At 40.6% G+C, this 23,972-nt stretch overlaps 2 protein-coding genes across 10 annotated transcripts in view; one reads left to right on the top strand and one right to left on the bottom strand.

The window, feature by feature from the left end:
* Nucleotides 1-12,513, top strand: part of LEF1 (lymphoid enhancer binding factor 1) — a 112,456-nt gene extending 99,943 nt beyond the window's left edge. For 8 of the 9 annotated variants that reach the window (XR_006176766.2, XR_006176767.2, XM_005287903.5 and 5 more), the window contains one exon: nucleotides 190-12,513. Coding sequence is in view for 3 of the 9 variants with exons in the window: in XM_005287903.5 (XP_005287960.1) it covers nucleotides 190-269 (80 nt within the window). In the remaining 6 variants the exon portion in view is untranslated. The remainder of the gene's footprint in view (nucleotides 1-189) is intronic. The other variant, XR_010601283.1, reaches the window with a different exon arrangement.
* The window catches only part of HADH (hydroxyacyl-CoA dehydrogenase), a 33,278-nt gene continuing 21,589 nt past the window's right edge, over nucleotides 12,284-23,972 (bottom strand). Inside the window, exons 5-8 of the mRNA XM_005287902.4 lie at nucleotides 21,075-21,164; nucleotides 19,337-19,409; nucleotides 15,905-16,021; nucleotides 12,284-12,804 (exon numbers count right to left, since the gene is read on the bottom strand). Coding sequence (XP_005287959.2) covers nucleotides 12,686-12,804; nucleotides 15,905-16,021; nucleotides 19,337-19,409; nucleotides 21,075-21,164 — 399 coding nt within the window. The 3' untranslated portion in view covers nucleotides 12,284-12,685. The remainder of the gene's footprint in view (nucleotides 12,805-15,904; nucleotides 16,022-19,336; nucleotides 19,410-21,074; nucleotides 21,165-23,972) is intronic.

Genomic DNA, 23,972 nt, shown 5'->3' with positions numbered 1-23,972 from the left:
CTGCTAGAACTCAGGTTATTCCCAAATCACTCCCCTAATGCAGCTGGTCCATGAGATTACTGTGACCATCATCATAGGCTTCCCCAGAGGAAGACAGGTTAAGGTGTATTTGTTCAGAGGGCTCCTTGGACATTGCTTAAAGCAAATTGGTTTTGGTTGACACTTTTTCCCCCCCCCCTCCCTCTGTAGGTGGGAAAAGAAATGCTTTCTCAACATGCAAAGCAAAGGCAGCAGCGCCGGGACCCCTTCTGGAAATGGAAGCTTGTTAAAACCCCAGGTGTGTCCTTCATCTGTACAGACCACCACCAGGGTCTTTCTAGGAGGTCGAATTCACCATGATGTCACTGCTAAAGACACTGAATCATAAAGACAATCACTGCCAGAACCCTTCACTACCACAGGACCCCAATCCTGATTATAAAAAGGAGCATTTCAGCATTCCCAGGTCAGCAGAACATCTTTCATCTTCACCTTGCACTCCTAAGTCTGTCTCTCTCCTCTGTCTGCATATTGAGTCGGCAACAGGTAGGTCAGCTGTCTCTGCCTGCTTCAGCCAACTCAATAACGTAGACTAATAGCTACCCTCATAGAGCACATTGAAGAATGGAATTCATCTGATTGAGGAAGATGCTCAAACATTTTTATTTAATGGTGCAAAAGGATCAATTTTGTTTTTAGCTTTAAGAAACTTGAACGCTTTTATATTAACTTTTAGTTTAATGTCATTGGTGTATATTTTACTAGTTGTGAGCTTTTAAATAAGCTTCAAGTATCTGATTTTTTTTGTCTTTTTTTTTCTGACAGAGGAAAAAAAAACCTTAATGGAAAACGTGGCTTTTTGTTGAACTATTTGTAACAAATAGTGGCCTCCCAGTCTATGTAATAGAGTGTCCTAGAGAACTAAATAAATGTACCACCACAGTCAGCTGGTCAGTAGACATGTCACTCCTGTTTCATTTACACTCTAAACATAAGCAATACATCCAGTAAATTCAACTGCAGTGAGTTCTTCTCACCCTTTCCCCTTCTCCTTGTAAAAACAAACACAAAAAAAGCCCAGCACTTGAATTTACTTCACTTGTTCTGTATTTGTATCTGTTTTTGTTAGCCTGTTAGTGGGATTTTATGCCAGTTACTGAAATGAGCATCGATGTACCCATTTTTTAATAGTAAGGCACAGCCTTTGCCAAAATACTGTCAACTGAATTTTTTTTGTCATTCCAGTTTGATTTAATGTGCTGAGCATTTGTTTTTTTAATAAAAGCTTTGTAATAAAACATCACTCGGCCTGTTAAGAGTAATTTAGCATGAGACATCTCTAGTTTAAAGGGACTAGAATTCATAGCAGCTCGATCAATCCTAAGAATTCTATCAAGGTGAATCCATAGTTTGGAGCTTATAGATCTTCAGCTCAACATCACTTTAATGGGTAACATGATTCTTTTACTCACCCACCGGCATTTCTAAGTGTCTTGGAAAAGATGGGATTTTTTATTTTTTTTTAAATGCACCTGAAACCACCTGTCCTCAATCACATCCTGGGAATGAGGAAGAGGTAGGGCTGGCTCTTCCTCAAAGGGCCCTTACTCTTTTTCTCCATTTCCTACTGAGAGCTACTGAATGGGTCTGCAGTGGTCAGTGTTAGCCTTGCAAGTTAGAAGCACATTCTTACTGTTGTCCAAAAACCTACCTACAAGCATGGGTCCTGAACCTGCCAACTGGATCTAGGTGGTCAGAAGCTAGTGCCTATATAAATCTTATTGATGTCCATGGGGCTGGATCCAAGTGGAGGTCAGGGGCCCAGGCTGGTATAGTCAGCTTCTTTTGTATTATCGCTGAACTATTTCCTGAAAGTTGGTACTTCCATGAATAACCTCATGTTGTCCATAGGCAATGGGTGACTTCATTGCTGGAAGAAATGCACACAGAAAGGTTTCTGGGAACAGCATCACACAACAGCTCTTCTGTATTCTGAAAGATGCAGGAGTGTAGTATGTATTGGTGTTATCAGACATTCACAGATTTTAAGGCCAGAAGGGATCACTACAATCATCTCTAGTCTGACCACCTTCATAAAAGAGGTGACAGTACCTAATCCAATCGTTCCTGCATCAAAACCATAACTTCTGGTTGAGCCTAAAGCATATCATTTAGAAAGACGTCACACTTCAAGGTAAGTTGTTCCAAATCTTAAATACCATTGCTATTAAGTGTTCCTTAAATCCAAATGTCTATATTCAGCTTACGTCTTTAATTTAGAAAAGAGGCATCTACACCTCCCCATTTAGGTACTTACTGACCATGATAAAGGCCCTTTTTTTTTTTTTTAGATAAACACTGAGTTGCTTTACTATTGCACTGTAAGGCAGGTTTTCCAGGCCTTGAATCATTCTTGTAGATCTTTACTGAACCTTTTCCAATTTGTCCACATTGTTTTTGAAGTGTGGACACAATATTTCAGTAATGATCTCTCAAATCCCATAACAATGGTAATACCTCCCAACTTCTTCTCACTGTTCCTCTGCTTATACATCCAAGGCTTGCATTTGCTCTCTTGGCCATAGCATTGCTGTACGTCCTCATGTGCAGTTGATGAACCACCATGACCTCACTCCATCCTTTTCTTGAGTCACTGCTCTCCCAAATAGAGTCCCCCATCCTGGGTTACCTTGCATTTAGCTACATTTAAATACTTGCTGTTCAAATGAGCCCAGTTTACCAGGTGATAGTTCTGTATAGAACTGACTTGTCTTTCCCACTACACTAATTTTTGTGATCTGCAAACTTTACCTAACAATTTTTTTTCTTTCCAGATCACTGACAGACACTTAATAGCACTAGGTCAAGAACAAGTCCCTATGGGAAATCAGTAGAAATGCCCCTGCTTATGTTTAAGTCTGTGAGGACTTGCACACTAGTTCGAACTCTGCCTGTACTTTTAACAGTGTGCCACCCTACAAGATTTCTGCCTCAAACTGAAAACCATGTTTAATATAGCTAAATACAAGGTCACAGGATGGGGGACTATATTTAATCTAATGCCTCTCCCCCAATGCTATTTGGGAAAAGAGAGAAGTAACATTTCTGGAAAGTCAATTTAAGAAATGGCTTAAAGTAAAGAAAATAATTTGTTTGAATTTCAACTTGGGCAGATCATTTAACTTGTTTCAGGTCCCTAGCTCAGGGATTTTGAGAGGAACTCCGATGATGTGGTAATGGTCATGCTAGAGTAAGTCACAGGGAGATGGATTAGAGGGAAGACTGGGTAAAACAGGCAAAGCTGCATGAGACATGTAATCTATCACACAGCTATTATCACCCCCATGAGATAGAAACAAACAGCTGACATGAAATGCATTAGTCACCCAGCTGGGAGGGACCTTCAACTCTGCTTGACTCTGACAGTTGGCTGGGTAGAATGAGTACTTATCTCTTTTGTGGTTGGGAAGTGAGACAGCTCCCAATGGTGACAACTCAGTGAGTAGTAACTGGAGCAGCAGTGTAGATCTCTTATGGGAGGGGTTCTCAACCTTTTTCATTCTGAGGCCCCCCAAACATGCTATAAAAACTCCACAGCCCACCTGTGCCACAACCGGTTTTCTGCTTATAAAACCCATGGCTGGCATTAAGGGCAAGCAGTGCAATTGCCTGGGGCGCCATGCCACAGGAGCCCTCACAAAGCAAAGTTGCTCAGGCTTTGGCTTTAGCCTCTGGTGACAGGGGTTCAGTTTTCTGCACTGGGCCCCAGGAAATCTAACACTGACCCTACTTGGCAGACCCCCTGTCTTAGGGAATAAGGTACAAATTAGTGCACGTGAAACATTCAATCCCTATCTACTACTGCTTATTACAATCTTAGGACTTCCACTTCCTGTATGCAAGGTATATTTAGGGATACTAAGGCTAACACAATTTCACTGGGAAGCAGTTAAGGTTGCTACTACCAACCTGCCTGACCCAACTTCTTTGTGTTTTGCTTTTGGGGGTTTAAGCCATCTAACAGTATGCACCCTATCTGCTACAGCTGCTATACACTACAGACCAGTCCCCCCACAGCCTTCCCTTGGCTCTGTTTACTCTTTTGCAGATCTTCTCTAAACACTTGCACATGTTAGCTGTTGGGGGAAAGAGTAGATTGGTCTAATTTAATCAAACACCAAGCTTATTCTAAAATAAGAGCATCAACACACACACTACTCTCTAGGGAAACCTACCACCCTCTAGAGCATGTGTGATACCAAAGAAACTATCACTTGGTACAATCACTCTTAATAAACCTCCAATTCTTGAGCAAACTAGCTGAAGTGGATCCTGTGACAAGCTTCTAACTAACTTCTAACTAACATTGCTAGTACTAATTCCTAGAGTTGTCTGTGCAAGAATGAGCAGGCAAGCAGAGAAAACATTAAGATGGAAGTCTGTTCCATTTTCCTTTTATGCGCTGAGATATCTAATGCAGACCTGCTTTCCCAATTGCTCTTGGTGGGTAACTTGTAGCAAACTCCTCTTCCTCATCTAATGCTTTGTTAGTTTTTAAGGCTCAAATCCAAGATTATCAAAAATAGGGGCCTAAGATTAGGCTCCCAGATAAATCTTTTAGGCACATTTCAAAATCTCACCCTTACAGCCAGTTTTGAAAAGACTTTAGCCAGCAAGGGTTAGGCCCCCCAACGGGGCCGTAGGCTCACTCTAACAGTTAGGCACCTTCCTTCCCCATGGAATCCACAGCCCAGAGTCAGAGGGCTCGACACTCTATCCAACACAGGGGGAGAGGTAGGTGCTCAAGAATGGGATTCGAAGAACCCAACAAGCTGAGGGGGAGCTATCTAAGCTAGCCAGGAGTGAAATGGGAAGTGCCTATCTCCTGCTCAGCCCTTTCTCACTAATATGGAGGTGATGGTAGATATGCCCTCCTCCCCCACAAAAAAACCCACCCTGCTGCTAACCAACAGCCCTGTAGTTAGAGCGCTCACCTGGGATGTGGGAGACCAGGGTTTAAATCTTCACTCTGCCTGATTTGGATGAGGTACTTGAACCTCAACAAAGAATCAACATAGCAGTCCTCAGAACAGAAAGTAGCTGTACAATGGATTGATTAAGTTTACAGACTAGATGTGGACATGCTCAGTTGAAAGTGTGCTATTGCATGTCAAGAGGAGGCGCTAGCGGACACGATGCTCCCTTAGTGGGAGCATTGTTACCTAGAGCAGCCAAATTTCACTGGTCAGTGCAGTCTCAAAAATCCATTTTAATTGTATGTGCAGTTGAGCAAGTTTCTGCTGTACTGTATACATGTTTACTAAATCTATTATGCTAACTTCCAGTGACAATTAAGCATAAAAGGGGGATTTTAGTTGGTGTTAATTCACTATATACATGTACCAGCTCTTTATTCTAGACCAACCTTCACAAAAGCAGGCTTACAACCTTCTTCCCACAACTCAGCAGAGAGCCGCTTGCTGGCGAAAGTGGTTAACCTGCAAGCCGTTCAATGCTGGAGCTAAGGCCCCCAGTGGGAGGTTAGGTTACCAGTGACAAATGTTTTGCATTCTTTTGAATGGTGTGTCTACTATAAGAGTTTGTCCACTTATGGAAAACCACCCTAGAAGCGGTTGCTGGCAGAAATGTACGATCAGAATAGCTCAGGCTGTTACTAAGCAGAAGAGAAATGCACCAACAAAATAGTATCAGAGAACAGAATAGGAAAAATCCTATTGGCTGGCAGTCTGGAACAGCCAACACTAGAGTCCAGATATGTACAGTTACTTATGGCTTGAGCCATAAAGGGACTTAGGCACCTAAGTCCAACATTTAGGTACAACTGAGATCCTCAAAATCTGCCTAGCTGCCACCAAACCTTGAAGGCAATTAAATGCCCTAGGCACCGATGTTTGTGCTAGAAGGCATGCTCAAAAGTCACTTAAGGCCCAGTGGGATTCTTATACTAGGCATTCTCTTGCATATCTAGCCTGCCAGGCCTGATCCCAGGGGCATGCTCAGAGAACACACGTAACCCACCCAAAAGAGAGCCAGAGGTTATCAGCTCAGGAAGACAGTATAATATGTGTATATCTGCACCAGAAAAACCAAAAGCCTGGTGCTCAGTGCACTCACTATGATTATGGGAGAGCCAAGTTCAAGTCAGGCAGAGCAGGGATTTGAAAAAATGTTTTCACATCCTAGGTGAGTGATCTAACCACTGGACTATGACTCCCACTCCATTATAGCCAACTCTCTCTCTCATTTTTCTCAGCAAAGGACTGACCTGGCGAAGGTGCCTAACTCCAGAAGAGGGTTCACAGCTGTGAATCCTGAGCAGAGCCAAAAGTTAGGCACTCAACTATCTTTGAGAGGTGGGACCTAAACCCTCCTCTGCCTTTCTTAGGAAACACCCCACTCATCTTGCTTACTTCTGAGAATCCCTCTTAGGCCCCTAATTCTTCCCAGACCATGCATAGGGATCCTGCATGTCTAACTGGGCAGCAGGGTCCTCAGCATTCTAACACCCAAGTCCCTTTGTGGATTTAGCCCTGAGTGCCTGCTAAGCTATTGCCCTACACTTCAAAATCTTCTTGCACTCTGCCCAACCTGCAGCATCTGAACCAAGGCTGAAAACCAAACCTGACTTCCTGCTTCATTTTTATTATAATCACCACCCCATGCAGAAGAAATACATGAGTTAACTACCTGGACTGGCACTTCTAGTATTAAATTACTTATACAGCAGGAGCACCGACAGGCCACAGTGAGGAGTGGAGCCCTATTTGCACTAGGCCGTGTACAAACACACAGGAAGTCTCTGTCCCTTGCCCCAGAGTGCTTGCACTATAATTTAAAACAAAATGCAAAAAGTAACTAACAAACACAAACAAAGGGGTAGGAATGGGGAAAAAACCACACAACTATAACATAAGCACAGAGCTGCTCTACAGAAACACAACTGGATGGTGAATTAATAAAAATAGCAGCAACCCCATTGTTCTGCACTGGTTCACTGCCAGGCCCTTATGTAGATTTCCTGTCCCAGATCACACAGTTACCTCACATACACCAACAGGAATGTATGGTGTATATGCAGTCTCCTGCAGTTCAGTGCAAGATACAATTCCCCAACATCTTTGCAGGGACAGTTTCTAACATGCTACTGGCAAGTGGATTTTTCCAGTTCTGAGAATGGCAAAAGCATGTTATGTTGTTTGGGCTGGTATTTTTTTAGCTGAGGGTTTTAAACATCTGAAATCATCATCAGCAATACATCAAAATGAACTTTTGTTTGAAGAGCATGTGTCTAAATGAGAGAAAAAAAATCCTAGCTCCTTGATACTCCAAGTATCCAAGAGAGTAGGAAGACTGCATTTAAGAGCATGTTATTTCATTTTAGTTCTCCTGCAAGAATTGGAATAAGTCATCCTTCAAAGAGCAACAGCACAAGTAGTACAGAGATTTCTAACTGTGGTCACCCCTTTTTTATTTTTTAAAGGAATGGTGGAATCCCACCATGTGGAAGCTACTACTGCTACAACACATATCCTAAAGGAGGGAACACAGGTAAAAAGGCTTTGTCTTAGACAAGGTGTTCTCACCCTTTTCCATAACGACATTCCCCAGAGTCCCCTCTCCCATCTAGCTGGGATCTACCAATATTAGCAATATGGGAAGGGCAGAGTAGATGCAACCCCACATTGACAGCTCTCATGATACAGGAAATTTTCTTAAAGCTCCTGGAGGCAGGCAATTACCTGAGAATCTCAGCATTCATTTAAAAAGAGAGGAAGTTTCTAGCCTGATGGTTGTAGAGAAAAACTTGAAAATGTGACCGTGCACACTAAAGGCTCAGAAACCAGGTTAATAAAACAAGCATTTATCATTTAAAAAACCAAACCAAACCAAACCAAACATGATTTTGAAGCCAACATTGTCATTTTTTGAGGCCAGACTCATGGTTGTTGAATGCTTGCAGCACTGAGTCCCTGACACACATTAAGAACCCCTGCCCTAACTATTGCCGTAGCTCCATTTTTGTCACAATTTGCTGACATTTTAGAAAACAAAAAGCTAGTTTAAAATGACATTTGCATTTTAGTTCCAAAACCACTGGGTCAAACACTTTGTGGGAGAGGCACAAAGGGCAATCAGTCTAAGGGATAAAAGGGTTACCTTTTTCAAGTAGCTTCATTTGGCTGCACAATCACTCTTTCCTCCTGGCATACAAAATACAACAGAGATTCTGAAGATGTGGTCAGTGGAGAGCTGCTAGGTCATATGGTGATGAATTCTCATTTCCAGCTGCCAAAAGTCAATCTAAAAACAGCTATAATACATGTAATTGTTTTTGTAATATTGTTTTTTTCAGCTAAACCATTGCTACAGCTGCCAGAGATGTTCTGTGATTGCCAATGGGAAAAGGTGGTGCAAAGGAAAATCTGTTCTCAAATGTCGTCCACATCATTTAAAAAACAACAACTACATATAGGCTCATCCTAGATTCAATTAAATATTGATATTCTCGCTATCTAGGGAGGAAAATATCTACCACAGTGTGATGGGGTGTACACTCCACACTGACCCTGCAAGAGTTGAATTACACCAAGTGGCCTCAATCAGCCAATTAGGCTGCACTCTGGGAGAATTAAGCCTGAGGGGGGAAGCTCACCTGTGTGGGAGCAGGCAGGGCTTATAGAAAGACAACAAACTGTGGGGAGGTAAGTATGCAGTCATTCCCTAGGAGGAAGGGGGTGTATAGAGACAAATAGCTCATGGTTACTCCCTGGGAGGAGGGAGTTGAGAAGCTGGCAAACCCAGAGGAGTGGGGAGGGCCAACAGGTAAGGGAGAGGCTCAGGGAAAGGCAGCAAGGCACAGGAGGGAACCCACCTTGGCTACTATTTAGAGGGTCCCTCAGCCAGAACCCAGAGTAGAGGGCAGGCTTGGGTTCCCCTACCAGCCACTGAGGGACTGGCACCTGGGGTAGCAAATGGGAGCACTGCCTGAAACTGCTGGTGAGCAGGGACTTTGATTCACATCCCTGGAAGGGGAAACCACATAGTGACCTGGCCCAAGGGCTGAGTCACAAAGAGGACTCTGCAGTTCCTGGAGTGAGAGAGTGGCAGACTACAACTACTAGAAGGGGTGTCAGCCTGGCAGAGCTGATCCCCAGAACTGCCAGGAGGTGCCATCCTGCGAAGAGCAGTGCTCCCGTCACACACAGTAACATGTGGGAGACTCAGACTGACATCTGTAAGTACAAACATTATAACCAAAACATGCTTGCATTCATCTACTGGACAACTGTAATTATGAAGCCAAATAGGGAGATTAGAAGGAATATCCTTTGGTGCTGATACAACATAGAGAGTGTTTCCTCTACCAACAGGCAGACAGATTTACAACCTTTGCACAAGGCTTGATCCTTCTCAGCATCCCTGTCGTACTCACTGCCATGGCTTGCATTTTACACCCCCCTCCCTCTCGAAGTGGAGCAGTACAAAGCATTCTCCCATTAAAATTCTGGTTAAAACTGCATTTGTGAAGTAGGCCATGTTCCTGTGCTCTCCCCAACAGTCAGCAGCTAGGATGACCATAGATGGAGCATGTTTGGCAACCAAATGACCCAGATGCTAAGTTCCGAGCCATCTTTCCAGCTGCAGTATCCGATGCCTCAGCTGTTGACTGTCAAGCTGTCCCCCAGACGTGTGCCAAGCACACATCTCAAAGCTTTGAGGGAAATGCAGTGAATGCTCCTGCTGCGAAAAAGGACAAGGAAGACAAAGAGTTTAAAAACAAGTAGAGAAGGAAACAACAAACATTTTGTTCTTCCCTATTCCCCAGTTCTTCACAATTTTTGCTTTGCTTTGCTTTCCTTTATCAGGAAGAGCGTAAGTGGTTAGCAGGACCAGGTTACCACATCCTCTTTTCATCCCCTTGAGGGCAAGGAGCTGAATCCTTGGGTAATCTTTAGTGATGAAAGGGGAGGTGCAAACAGGTGTTTCCTTTGTTGAATTTCATTAGTCATCATTTTAAGCTAATTTCCCAAAGGTGTCTTTAAACAAGTTTTTGCCAGAAAATGGTGGAAAAAGTTCTTCTACAATTTTCGATTTACTATTTGCATTTCAAGCTTGATTTGAATCCCATTTTGTCATTAAAAGAAATCGTTCCTTTAGGGTTATGATCCCTGGTGCATCATCACTGCCCTAATCTGAATCTTAAATTGACTCAGACTACTGCATAATCATCTCTGGAGAAGGGATATCTGAACTGTAGCACAAAGGCTTTTTGTAGCTGTTATCACTTCAGATTTGTTTAATTATAATCTCTTGAACAAAAGTTACTTCCAACAAGTTCTATGCATTCCTGAGAACAGTAAGCCTAAAAAAAAAAACCCAAACAAACACACACACCACTTATTTTTGATTTGAGGGCAGTTGGCCCATGTTCTCAAACCTGGGTGTCTAAAGTTAGCCCCTTAAATCCATATTAAGATGCATCAACAAAAGTAGACTAGTTTTCAAAAGTGTAGCTTCAATGGCACTTATGCATATTCTATATTTCTGTGCCTTGCTATGGATTTATGGGGCTAACTTTAGGCACTCAGGTTTGAAATGTTGACTTGGTATCTCTTACCTATGTTGCTTTGTCTGGCGCAGCAGTCCCAAGCACTCCTGAAGGACACAGACACCACTCCCTCAGAGTAAGCACCTTCAAATGTACCATTCATTTTGGAGGGAAAACTTTTCAGGAATAGCAACCTGAACCTACAAATGCCACTTGCAGATTTTGGGTATATATTTTATATGCACATACACAAACTGTACCTGTTAGAGCTCTTGAAAAACAACATCAACAACAACATTGCATAAGGGAAAATTTGTTTCCCAGAATATCACATTTACTGGTGATTGATGAAATAGCTCATGCAGGAATTTAAACATAAACCCTTCAAATTAAATGAAAGATGATCTTATGATTAAAGGGAAGACTATCAACTCAAATTTGGCCCCAAATATTGATTTTGTGTTTAAAACAAAAAAGCTTCCACAAAACACACGATTCACAATTCAAACATTGAGAACCTTAAAGGGAAACTAACTTCCTCCATTTCTGTGTCCATGCTGGAAGAATTTCAAAAAGTGAAAAGCACCGATCATAAAAAGTTAACTAGATTTTAAAAATTCATTCAGTTTTAACAAGCTACGGTGTGATCAGTACCAACAATTTTTGTTTAAAGTAAGATTTCTTTAATGTGACATTGCTCTTATAGGGCACAGAACTGTGCATCAGATCTGGGCTGAAATCCTGGCCTCACTGAAGTTAATAATTTCTCTTCCTGCCTCTGACACACACGTCCTATGTGACCTTGGCCAAGCCACTTAATGGTCTGTGCCTCAGTTTCTCTATCTGTACAATGAGGGTTTGCAAAGCTCTGCAGGATCTTTGGATGGAAGAATTGTCATCTTATTTCTTCAGATTTATAAAATATAGTTATAGGCACACATCCTATAAAGTATCACAAACTAAATAATAGAAAAGGGCTACCAAAGAAATGAACACCCCAACCCTCCGCCCATTTCCTCCACAATAGCCTGAGAAAATGGCGGCTTTGCACCAGACATGAAATATTAACAAAATGTGGGCTCTCGCAAGCCCAGGGAAAAGAAAATTCCAAAACCAAGGACCCATTATAAAGAGTGCCCTGCCTATACATTTACACAGATGGGTCTTGATCTTAAAGAGCTCAACTACAGCAGCCTGCTACAAGGAGAGTGACACTACAAAAAATAAATGTAGTTTTTGAAAAAAGTAAAAAAAAGCTAGTTTATAGGACTCCCCAAAATGTATAAAAATGTTTACAAGCTTTTTATTCTAGCTGGCTAAAATAAATCCATGTACTTAAGACTATAAATTCTTCAGGGCTGGGCCATCTCTGTTATATATTTGTACAGGAGCTAGCACAATGATTTGAGCCTTAAGTGCTACCCCAATAGAAATAATTATTACTGCTTTAAAACACAGTATTAAACAGCTTTTTTCCTGAGGAGTCAGCCACAAATGACAGTACAAATCGTTTCAAGATTAATTTTTAAAAATACAGAACCTATAAAAATAATCTGTTTAAGGTACTATTAGATAGTAATCCAGCTATTACTATGTTCTATAGATTAGCATTTTTTTTTTTTTAAATGTCAAAACAAAATCAGACATTGCATTTCTGCCTCTACATTTACCAGGATGCAAACAGACTGCCACCCAGTGGATTAGAACCAAGTACACCAATTCAAAGCCAGTGGATTGAATACAGAATTGTTGACAATTTTATTTTCACTTAAATGTGCAGGAGTTATTTTGTTAATATAATAAACTGTTCAAATACATGACTGCTGTTTTCACTTTTGTCTGCAAGAAAATGTCTTGTGCCTGGAAGATCAACATCTGCACAAAGGCACCATGTGTGTGTAAAGCTTTCAGAATTACAAAAAAAAAAAAAAAATTATCTACCAAATCGGCCCCCAGCACAGAAATTGTTAACTGGTGTAAACAATCACTTCAGAGAGATTACAATCAAAATGCACAGAACCGCCTGTGACATTCTAGGAAAGGCTTGGTCAAGCAGCATTCTTAGTGTAGTAGGAGAAGTGCTGCACAGCACATGCTTATATGGATCCGGCTTGACAACCCCTCATATGCTGGAGTTCATTTGTATTTGTAAAATCCTTCACCAGTCTTCTTACCCATCTTCCTTTCCTCTACTAATTTATTCAGCAGTGGGCTCGGAGCAAACAGAGGATTGTTTGGCTCTAACAAATGCCACCCTGGTGGAAGAAAGGAAGAACAGGTTAGTGGTGATATTTATTATTTGCAAAGATGACAGTCCCCTAGATGTCAGGGACACTTCAGTACTCTTCCATGAAATATTCTCATGTGGGTCTCATCATTCTCTCCTATTTAAGTTCTTTCATTTTAATTAACTGGACCAGAGAAAAAGTTAGTGACTGTAGAATCTAGTGATTAGGGAACTCATTTCAGATGGCAGATCCTTGTTCAAATCCCTTCTCCTTATCAGGCAGAGTGGGGGAGGTCTTGAACTGCAGGTCTCCCACTTCCTGGGTGAGTTCCCTAACCACTAGATTAAAGATAATAAGAGAGGTTATCCTCCTCTCCCTCCCACCAGCTGTTCTGTGTGAACTCACCTGAGGGGGCTGATCTAGGAGGTGGAGCACACATGCTTACTGGATCAAGTCCCCGCATGTGACTTAGATAGCCATCTTCCCTGAGACTAATTGCTCTGGGGCTCAAGTGGGAGACTGCCCAGGTCCCTAGAGAGAGGCTGCAGTGTGCATGTCCAGATGCAGAAGCTTAGGTGTTGAGTGAGCTTAGACACCTATAGGGTTAGGTGGCAGCTGAATGGAAGTTTTGTGCATTGCAGTGGTGTCTAAAAACAGGACTTAGACACCCATGTACCTTAACGGATTACACCCTAGGTATATTCTACATATTACTGAAGGAGGTTATCCCCAGGGTCCCAGCAGCTGGGATATTATATAGTACTAAAAATACTGAGGAGAGTCTAGGAGACAAGAGGGAAGGACTGGAAGAGCAAGGGTGAAAGAAGGATTTTAATCTGTGCAACAGTCAGAAAACTTAACACAGCTCAGAAGTATTGACTAATAGAAAGCCCAGTGATTTACTGAAGAGCATTTTCTGGAAGTGAAATTCTGTTTCAAGCAGACCTTTTTAGAACATCAGCTGAATACATCAGAGCCGTTTAAACAATTACAGTCAGACAATGTGTCATCAACTGCTCCTCATCCCCCTATTTCTGATCAGGAAAGCAGGGCCAGTCATTAAACCAGTGTCCAACCATTTATCAACTGGGGTGAAAGGGGCCCTTCCCTTCACCTTGAGACCTACTGCATGCTGGGGAGCAGCTGTCATGAAAGATGTCACTATGGTCATCTCTGCAAGGACAGCACTTATACCCGACCCCTCAAAATACATTTGCCAGAATAATTCTACAGGAACACAATTACAATGGGCCCTTGTTATTGAGCACAGCAAGGGGAGGCATTAGGTTATAGGAATAATAGGCTGGAATCAAACTCAGACCATCTTCTTTTGGGGTCTGACATCTTATAGCTATTGAGAAGCCAAGAGCTTTAGAGTTGTGTATTTTGTTGTTCACTTATACATGACGACAGTCAACTTTTAACAAATATAAATGACTTCCCTATTAGCTCTGTAGTGAAATATGGTTTGTAAAACTTGTTGGAAAATGGACTGGAGGAAATATATTCCTAGATACCTGCCACTTCCAATTCATCCCTCTTCTCCCTTTCTTCCCCATTTTTCATTAGCTTCTACAGCTTCATTGGGATTATTAACCTGCATTGATACCTCTCTGTTGAACACACAGTCTATATCAGCCAAATAACCATTCTTGGTTTTCCCATCAGTAAAATGAGGCTACTACTACTTCCCTACACCTCACAGAGATGTTTTGAGGATTGAGCTCTTGTTTGAAAAGGGCTTTCAGGATGTTAACACTTAAGTATAGTGCTCAGCAATAAACATTTTAACACTATAGGTAGAGTACGAGCAACAATAATGACAAACATGTCTGGGAACTCTCTCACACATTTGTTACAGAAGGAAGACTATATAATATTTATATGAGAAATTCATTAGAAGTGATATGTACATATTTATGCTTCTTGTTTAAGCCTCTACTACCCACAATCTGAAGGCTTACACTCCCAGCTCACCCACTGGAGATCGTCTTGACAAAGAGACTAGTTTAAGACGATTCCCAATGATCACTTTTTCCCTCCTAGTATCAAGAAAAGGGTCTGTAAACTGAGAACGCTGACCGCTCTTCCTGATGTTTCCCAGTTACTTTTCCACACAATCTTACAACATTGCACGAGGATGGAGCTCCCTTTCACCCAACTTGCTTAACTCAATGGCAAACTTCCAAGTTCTCTCTCATAATTACCTCCAGTAAACACAAGCCTGCATTTAGAATTTGCACATCCTTATCATGCTGTGATTCTTATCACATATTTTTGCTGAATCTTTATAGCTTTCCCTTATGCTGCTATGAACTGCCACACTCTTCAATCACTCTGGCACTCAAAAGCAGCCAACTTGTTTTTCTATAGTGTGCAATCCATTTTCCTAATTGTTTGATTAGAGTTGCAGTAACCACATTTATTTTAAAGAGGTGGGTTTCTCGCTCCAAAATAACTGTTGGAAATCACTTAGTAGAGTTCCTCCAATCAAAACAAAAACTGCATAGGCAAAAGGGTTTCTTATTTCACTTCATGTATACACATGCACCATTCGCCAAGGAAATTTAAGTCAGTTTTACAAATTAAAGCCAGAGAAGTTTGGAAGGGATTTTACAGAGTGAGTTTATGGTGTTCTTTGGAGCACAACATCTCTCCTCACATTCTTGAAGAGGAAGAGTTCAACAGTTCAGCTTCATTTTATGCTTCTCTCACCCCCACAACACAGTGTGGCCTGGTCCCTGTTAGAAAAGCACCTATATTCCAGCCGTGGGCTATGTTAGAAAAGTGCTCAAAGCCTGAGCCATGGCTACATTAGCAGCTGAACACCAGTGCTGCTTTACCAGTGCTGCAACAAGAGTACTAATTTTTCTAGTGCGGACACACTCAAAGGGACCCTCAGAACCACCATAGCCACTTGGCATGAACCACCCCTATGTCGTACACACCTGCCTTTGAAAACGATGGCGTGTTATTATTGATGCTGATTGATCATTCAGGATTATTCTCCCAATCCTTAACCGGCAAAGTCACTTACACTCAGTTTAAACTGAGGAAGAGTCAGACTTAAGTTGACACCTCCAGTTACTATTTAGCTAAGAAAGAAATAAAAGTGTGTATACAGTACCATCTATAATATATTTACTGGTATCCAACCCAACATAGTCCAGCAGTTCAAATGGACCCATGGGATAGCCAGCTCCCAGCTTCATAGCAACATCAATATCTTCCTTTGATGCATCTCCTAGAGAAAATATTGACAGTTTGATGAACAGAGAAGATTCTGCATCTATTTGCCATCATTTTTAAATAATTAACACAGCGTTATTTCATGCTGGCACAGCTCTTTACAGTAATCTTTGCGGGTCCACTAAAACTGAGCCAGCCCACAGTAAGTGTGTTATGGAAATAAGTGTTGTGTTTGGCGCAGTTAGCAGCAGAAATATAAAACAGTAAATATTAAGTAGTATACAGAATAGCGCTATCATCCTCACTGGCATACTTTCAAGGACAGATTAAGGCCAAATTCATGGACCCAGAGATCAAAGTTGTGAGAAAAGTCCAGACGCCAATAAACCGATAGACCCAGGGGGGCTCAACTGCTACAAAATGTGGGCCCAGCCAGCAAAGCAGGAGCAGGCAGGAAGTGCTAAAAAGAAGAGTACAGAGCTGGGTCTCTCCTACAATATGTTTGTGGGCCTAATTCCCATTTTCCTGACTTCGTCCTTATTCTATTGTCTATTTCGGTACAGGCTTTTGTGCTGTATGTGAGGATCATGATAAAAAAAGACCCTCTAATCCGGGGCACACTAGTAAGAGAAGAAGAAAGTGCCATTTTAACTGAAGTTAAAGTTGTTTGAAAGCTTGCAAACAAGATAATCCGAAGAAATTTTGTGCTTGATTATTTTTAAGTTTTCATAAAAATAACTTGCTCTGGTGCAAGTCTATGCATTTCAGACTTTCTAAAAATATAAAATATATAGAAATGTCATTCATAAAATTCTAAAACACAGACTTGAGACATTTAATTTATAGCTTTATAATGTGAATCTGAAAAATAATTTCATGTGGTTTAAAAAAAAAAAGGGAAAGGTACGGAACGTAGAATAGAACTCAGCCATATAGAGATTAGATACAGAGAAAGCTGTCAGAGACAGGCTAGCCATTGAGGGGACTTACACAAAGCTCCTTGGAGTCAAAGGGAATCTTTCGATTGACTTCCAGGGACTTTGGTTCAAGCCTGAAGTGATCGAGTTAAACAAGTCTCAAAAGGCCCAATTCTGTGACGTGTCAAGTCAACTCCCACTAAGGTTGATGAGAAATGAGAGTGCGCAGCAGCTTGTAGGATTCAAGCCTCTGGGCTTGATTCTTATTCATAAATCAACAAGAATGCTCTGAATTGTGGAACATAAGCAATAAGTTTTCAAACTGCCTTTTATTTAAGCACGACACCTTTGACTGCTGATCCGGTTCTGAAGCAGCTGTTTTTATGGCTCATTTCCCTTTCTGTGGCTCATAGGTTCTTTTGTGCCCTTTTAAAAAAAATCATGTTGAAATGTTTGGGATCCGCATTTTGCTTTTGAAAGACGGTAAGAACCAGCCTGTTTCACTATTGGAAAATAATTTTTAATGACGCTTAATTTCAACATGATTTAAACTATTGGGCCTAATTCATCACAGCTGAATTGATGCAACTCAGTTGAAGTTCATGGAATTGTACCTACTTACAACAGCAAAATATTTGGTTCGCTTTCTTTGCTACAGTAGACACTTTACCACTTAGGCTAGGTCTACACTACGCACCTTTTAGCCACAGCTGTGCCGCTGTTTGTCGGCAGGAGAGAGCTCTCCCGCTGACAAAAAGCTTCCACCCTCAACAAGTGGCGGTAGCTTTGTTGGCAGGAGAGCTCTGCTGCCAACAAAGCACGGTTCACACAGCTGCTTTTCGTCGGCAAAACTTTTATCGTTCGAGGTGGGGTGTGCGTGTGTGATTTTTTCCACACGCCTGAATGACAAAAGTTTTGCTGACAAAAGTCCACTGTAGACAAAGCCTTAGATACCTGACCACCTACATACATTAACTAGTTGCAGGAGAACTCCCTCTCCCCGGAAATAAAAGAAAGAAAGAATACAATTAGAAGGATAACTGTACAAAAAAAAGCTGTTCCCCAATTCATAGTCAGAGCAACCTAAATACAGAATTCCATGTAAGCCAGACTAATTTACTGGGGTTTCTTGGTGTTTCAATAAAAAGAGCACAATATGAACTCTCCCATACTAATCCTCATAATAAAGCACCAATTTAAATAATTACTAGCACAGTTTCGTTAGAGAAATAAAGCCAATGCAAAAGCTGAAATCTTTATTCAGGCACAATACACATTTGGGTCAGTGGGTACTTTGCATGCCTAAGGACTTCAATGACTGACCCCATAAAATTAAAGTTTCAGTGATTATTATTGTCAAGAAATATCCTAGATTCCCTGCCAAGGTTAGCAGAGCAATGCTCTTTTTCTAACCTGACTCAAGTCACTACCATGAGGATCAACACAAGAGGAACAGATATGATACAAGTTTAGCACGTTCCAACAGAGAATATGATTCAATGTGAACTTCAGGTCTTCAGGCTTTAATGCAACTTCAATCAACCCATTAAATGTATTCATTAAATAATTAAAGTTCATTAATAAATTTTAAACAAGTGTGGAATCCTTGTATTCTTCAACCAAAAAGACCAACCAGAACAAAGCTGAAATCAAAATACTGCTTTTGCTTAGGCAAAGGGGAGTTGATTTTATTATAAAATCCTTGTCAATTTTTTCTATACATTTAAAAATCCGTTGTCTCCCTAAGTGCATAAAATGACATCTATCATTTAACAAAGGCCTCTCCTTAACACATTAGAACACCCACACAATGTATTCCAAATTGTGATATTTTATTAAGAGAAAAGCTGTCCCTCTCCACCCCCGCTCCTTTGCCTTTCAAGTCACTGTAATTTGCTCTATTCTCCCTTCGAGATGTAATTAGGTACATTTGTTGATGGATAAACAAGTAGCAAAAGTTTAAATTTCTCCTGGAGATCAAACCATCACTTCCATAAGCTATAAAAGAGATTTTTTAATATTTAAAGCATATTAGCTGGAATCCTGGTAATGGAGTGCTTTCATCTGTTAGAAAATGCTGCTTTCAAAAAACAAAACTTTGAAAAGACAATCTTAATAGCATGCAGTGATGAACAGAGTGCCTGAAATACAAACAACTGCACTAAGGTCTGGTCTACACTACTGAGGTTAAGTCGACGCAAGGCACCTTATGTCGACCTAACTATAAGCAATTTATAAATATTGATTCAGCATCTAGGGATTGGCTCAGCATCTCAAAATTCAGATGAGAAATTCTTTTACTTACATCTATAGGCTGACATTTGACGTGATCACAACTTTTTATCACCTGATTCCTAAAAGATCAAAGATTTATAACAATCCCAACACTTAAGAGATTAATATCTAGCAGAGTAATGTCAACATCCCACAGATTAAATATCACTGGTAAATACCTCTCTCATAAAGCCGGACTGCTTCCATCAGGTATGGCACCAGGAGACGATTTACAACAAATCCTGGGGTATCCTGTTTTTAAAGAACAAAACAAACAAACAAAAAAACAGATTCTAAATAAACCTTCTATGCTGATACTATTGCCAAATGTTGTATTACAAGTTAACAAGGAAGTTGCTTATTAACTCACCAAGTTTCAGTTCACTCTAGACTTCTGGTCTTTTGCCTGATTTACCTGTTCACTACTTTTGTTTAACAGAAATTAATCTAATAACTAAGAACTATTATGTGATCAAATATGGCTGAGGAACCTAAAGTGCCTCCTCCCCATTCTTAATTATTAATTCATCTTAAAAAAGACTCAATGTTGCCTCTTAGAAAGCTACTTGGAAAAGACTAGCTAGTCAGAAAAATTCTGCTGGTACTGGGTTTTTTTGGGTGATCTAGGGAGAGGAGTTCTTCCCTTTTGGTGTGAATTTATTAATAAACACATTCATGGCTTAAGAGCTTATCTACTCCTGCTGTTTATTCATCATTGTAAATCAAACTTCTGTGACATCATAATCACTTCAACAGCAACCAACGTCAATTTTGCAAACAGAAGGTGATGATCTGGGTTGAGAATTATGCAGCAGGGGCAGGTTGACTCCCAAACAACAAAGATCTTGTTTTAACGTAAGCTTCTATAGTAATCAAAAATGTAAAGGGAAATGCGAAATAGAACATATGAAAGAGTACTGTAAATACCAGTATTATTTAATATACTATCACGTTAGGATAATAAATAAATAATAGTACAAAATACCACACCTCAAACTCTTATACTGCAAGTACATACTCCAAGAGCTTCACAATGCTAGGTAAGCATTATAATCCCCATTTTACACAAGGAAAATTAACAAACAGAATGGCGAAGGAACTTGTCCACGGTCTCACTTCCATAGTTCGCTCAACAGTAACTGATGAGAAAGGAAAGAGGTATCTGCACTTTACGATTTGGGAAACTGAAGTACAGAGATTTTAAAAAAACCTGCCAAAGACCACAAAGCAATGCAGTGGTACAGCTGAAAACAGAACCCAGGATGCCAACAACTACTTGACCAGAATTCCTTTCTTCTATGGGCCAGATGCCTCCATGAAAGGTGGGGAGCAATCGCGCTGCCCCCCTTCCCCACAACTCCCATCCCCAGAAGCCCTCTTTACGGCTAATGAGCAAAAAGAAATGAAGATTAATACTGTCTGACCCGCATTGAGAGGGAATCATGTGCATACACTACCCACAGTGGAGGATCCAAAAGCAACACAGCACATGAACTGGCAGTGATGCCTCAGGTGTTTGGAGGGCAAAGGGGCCAAGATTCCAGAGGGAGGGGTTTCTGCTTCTCCACTGTAGTTAGGGTCTGAATGGACTGGAGCAGTTAACTGCGATCCCTGACCTGCCCTAGGTTTGCCAGAACTATCCCTTGCCCTTTCCACACAACAGCCAGACCCACCCCATTCACACACTGATATGGCAGATTGGGATCTCTCTCTTTTTCAAGGACTTTTAGCAAGCAAGTTGTTCTCTTCTGAAGGGATTTGCATGGGAACGGATAATCTGTGCCAGAAGCAGAGTAGAAAATTTTCATTGTGTTCATGCAATTACACACCACCTTAAAATGAATAGCTTTTTAAAATGAGCAGACCTGAAGCCCTCTGAGCATTGCTCATCTCTCCTCACAATCTAGAGCTACTTGCCTTGCAAGATATTGGATTCTTTCCCAATGCTTTGGTGAATTCCATAAGCGACTCAAAAGTCTTTTGGCTGGTCATTGGTGTCTTGATGACCTAAGCAGGGAACCAACATGTGTTAATAAGCAACCAGAAGCCATTTTCTCTCCCCACCTCGATAACTGTGCCAAAAATTAAACAGTGATTCAGAATGTTCTCTGAATATTCCACAAAATATCTATATTACAAAGAACAGTCACACTAACCCAGATAAGTATACATGTAACAATAAAAGAGTGAAACCTATTTTAAAGCACACCAAAGCACCCTCCACATTCTGAAATTGTTACTGTAAGACATTTAAAACGTCCACCGGGTTCAAAGCAATGGAGTTCATCTTTTTAGAACTCTACTGCAAAGGGTCCTGTGTGGATAGTATAAAAACTTCCAAAGCCACATGGTCTCTAATACCCAGGGAAACACATTGGCGACATTCTAGAGAACCAAGTTTACGCACAGTTCTTGATAGAAAGGGTGTAACATGGCTTCCTTGGCCAATATAAACAGGTGCACAGACACTATTATATCAACAAATGAAGTCTAAAGAAAACAGTTTTTAATTTTTACTTTTTAAACTGTGTAAAGGCCTTTTATAAGCTTAAGAGTAGGAAGGACCCAAGGTATTTTCTTAGCAATTTTGTCCTTATCCTTTGGCAAACTTGGATTTTTCTAAAGATTTTAATAGTTTGAACTGAACAAGATATCTGTTTACTTATTTATTAGTGCCCATGAGAAAATGATGCCAATACAGCTCTAGAAATAATATTTGTTAGTTAGCTTGGACTTTCTATGCAGCCACTCACATAAGCAGTGAGAGGTAGACTATATCACCACAAGATTTTCAGTGGAATTTGGTCTCCTAAGCACCAGAATGACTACTGATGATATCAACACAAAAACACAGTGAGCGTGGAATAAAGACAGCAGGATTTGTTTCTCAGCAGTAAAATGGTAGTGTGTTTTCTTTTGAAGTTAGATCTAAGCATCTGGAAGACATTCACACAAGACTGTACACCAGTTTCAAGGAAGCTTAAATTTATTTTACATCTAGGAATTTTGAAGCCCAAATACTAGTCTCTCAAAATTGAGAAAGGAAAAAATCCCCCAAAACTCCGTTCTTTTCTGAAAAGGAGTTATAGAGTTTAAGGCCAGAAGGGATCACCAGATCATCTAGTCTAACCTCTTGTACATCACATGCCACCAACATGCCAGCACCCACATACTAACTCCAACTATCAAAATTAGACCAAGTATTATGGCCCATAGGAGACTAGACTATTGTGCGCCACAGACAGAGAATAGGAGGGCTCTGAGGAGCACCAATACCCAAGACCCTCACAATGGCAGGGAAATGATTAAGTGAGATATATCCAGATAATCCTGGCAAGTGACCCCCACACAGTCACTGACAACTTGATCCGGGGGAAAATTCCTGCCTGACCTCACATCTGGCGATCAGTTAAACCCTGAGCATGCAAATAAGAACCAACCAGGTAAGAGAATATCTGTCTGTGTAAGGTGTCCAGTTAGAGTCAGTGAGAATTTCTGCATGGACTAAATAGGTGACCTTTAGACAATCCTCAAAGGGATTTGTGACAGATTTGACCTCAGCATCACAGCATCTTAACAGTGTAGTTTTAGTTAGCCACTTGGCACTCGCATGTCCAGAGTTCAAACTGTTAATCCTTAAAGCAAGTGCTTAAGTGTCACAGGGTCAAAATACACGTCCCACTGAAAAATCTATATAAAATTTAAATACACTAGAACATTTCAAATCGATACTGAAGCCTGCTGCAGTGGCATGGGTACGTTCTCTCCAGATGTATAATCAAAAGTATCACTTATCCTGCAATTCTGTTCTGAATCTCTTTCCTCCTCAAAGATGTTTGCTTTCTTCCAGACCTCCACTTTTAGGTAATGCAATGCAAGTGGATTTCACCTATTTTGACCTCAGCCCTTTGTCATTCTGAAACAAAGAAACTGAGTGCCATTCAGTTACCATATCGGGTCTTTCAGACAGGGCCTTAAAAGACACACAGGTTCATCTTCTCTAAACAGACATGGCACTTTTGGAAAGAGTAGGGCCAAAATGTGCAATTCTTCCACTATTCTGCAGGGTGCTGTGCAGCAGAGGACTATGTATCTAGGCAGGTATTCATGTATTCATCACCACAGAAGTTGAGTGCAATCTTATCCTACAGTTCATTGCATTTCAGCACTGCTATAAAGATATGATTTGAAAAAAGCACTAAAGTCCTTTAGAAGGTATTATCTATAATAAAATATTAAATAGAACTCTTAACTTGCTCACATTGTAACAAGACTCAATTTTGCCCTTAAAACCATTTGTTACTTAGAGATGAATGCTCATACTGGAAGATAGGATCAGGCCCATTGTATATTAAGACCTGTCTATACACAAAGATGCCCAGGATTAATATAAAGTGTGATTTTAAACAGATTTAGTTAAGCCAGTTTAAAAGGCTATGAGGATATTTTTATTTCAATTTAAATAAAGCTTATTCCAGTTCAACTTAAGTTGGGAACATGTCTAAGCTAAACTGAAATAAGCCACTCTTAATCAAAAATGAAGTGTTCACATTGGGGTTTGCACATTTAACTAAATTAGTTTAATTAAATTGGTGCAAAACTATGGGTAGACAAGATCTATGTCAAGCATTTAATAGCAAAACTATTAATCTAAAATACTCTATATATGCAATATGAATGAATTATTGTTACTACAGGAATCTGAACTTGTATTTCTTTACATAAATGTTTAATGTCACGTGGAATTAGGCCCCAAATTGAGGTTTCATAAAAATAAGCTTCATAAGACCTCAGGTAACTGAAATGTTTCTACAT

This window comes from Chrysemys picta, chromosome 5, assembly GCF_011386835.1.
Source record: "Chrysemys picta bellii isolate R12L10 chromosome 5, ASM1138683v2, whole genome shotgun sequence".
Lineage (NCBI taxonomy): Eukaryota > Metazoa > Chordata > Testudines > Emydidae > Chrysemys > Chrysemys picta.
This window is presented reverse-complemented; position numbering and strand designations above follow the sequence as displayed.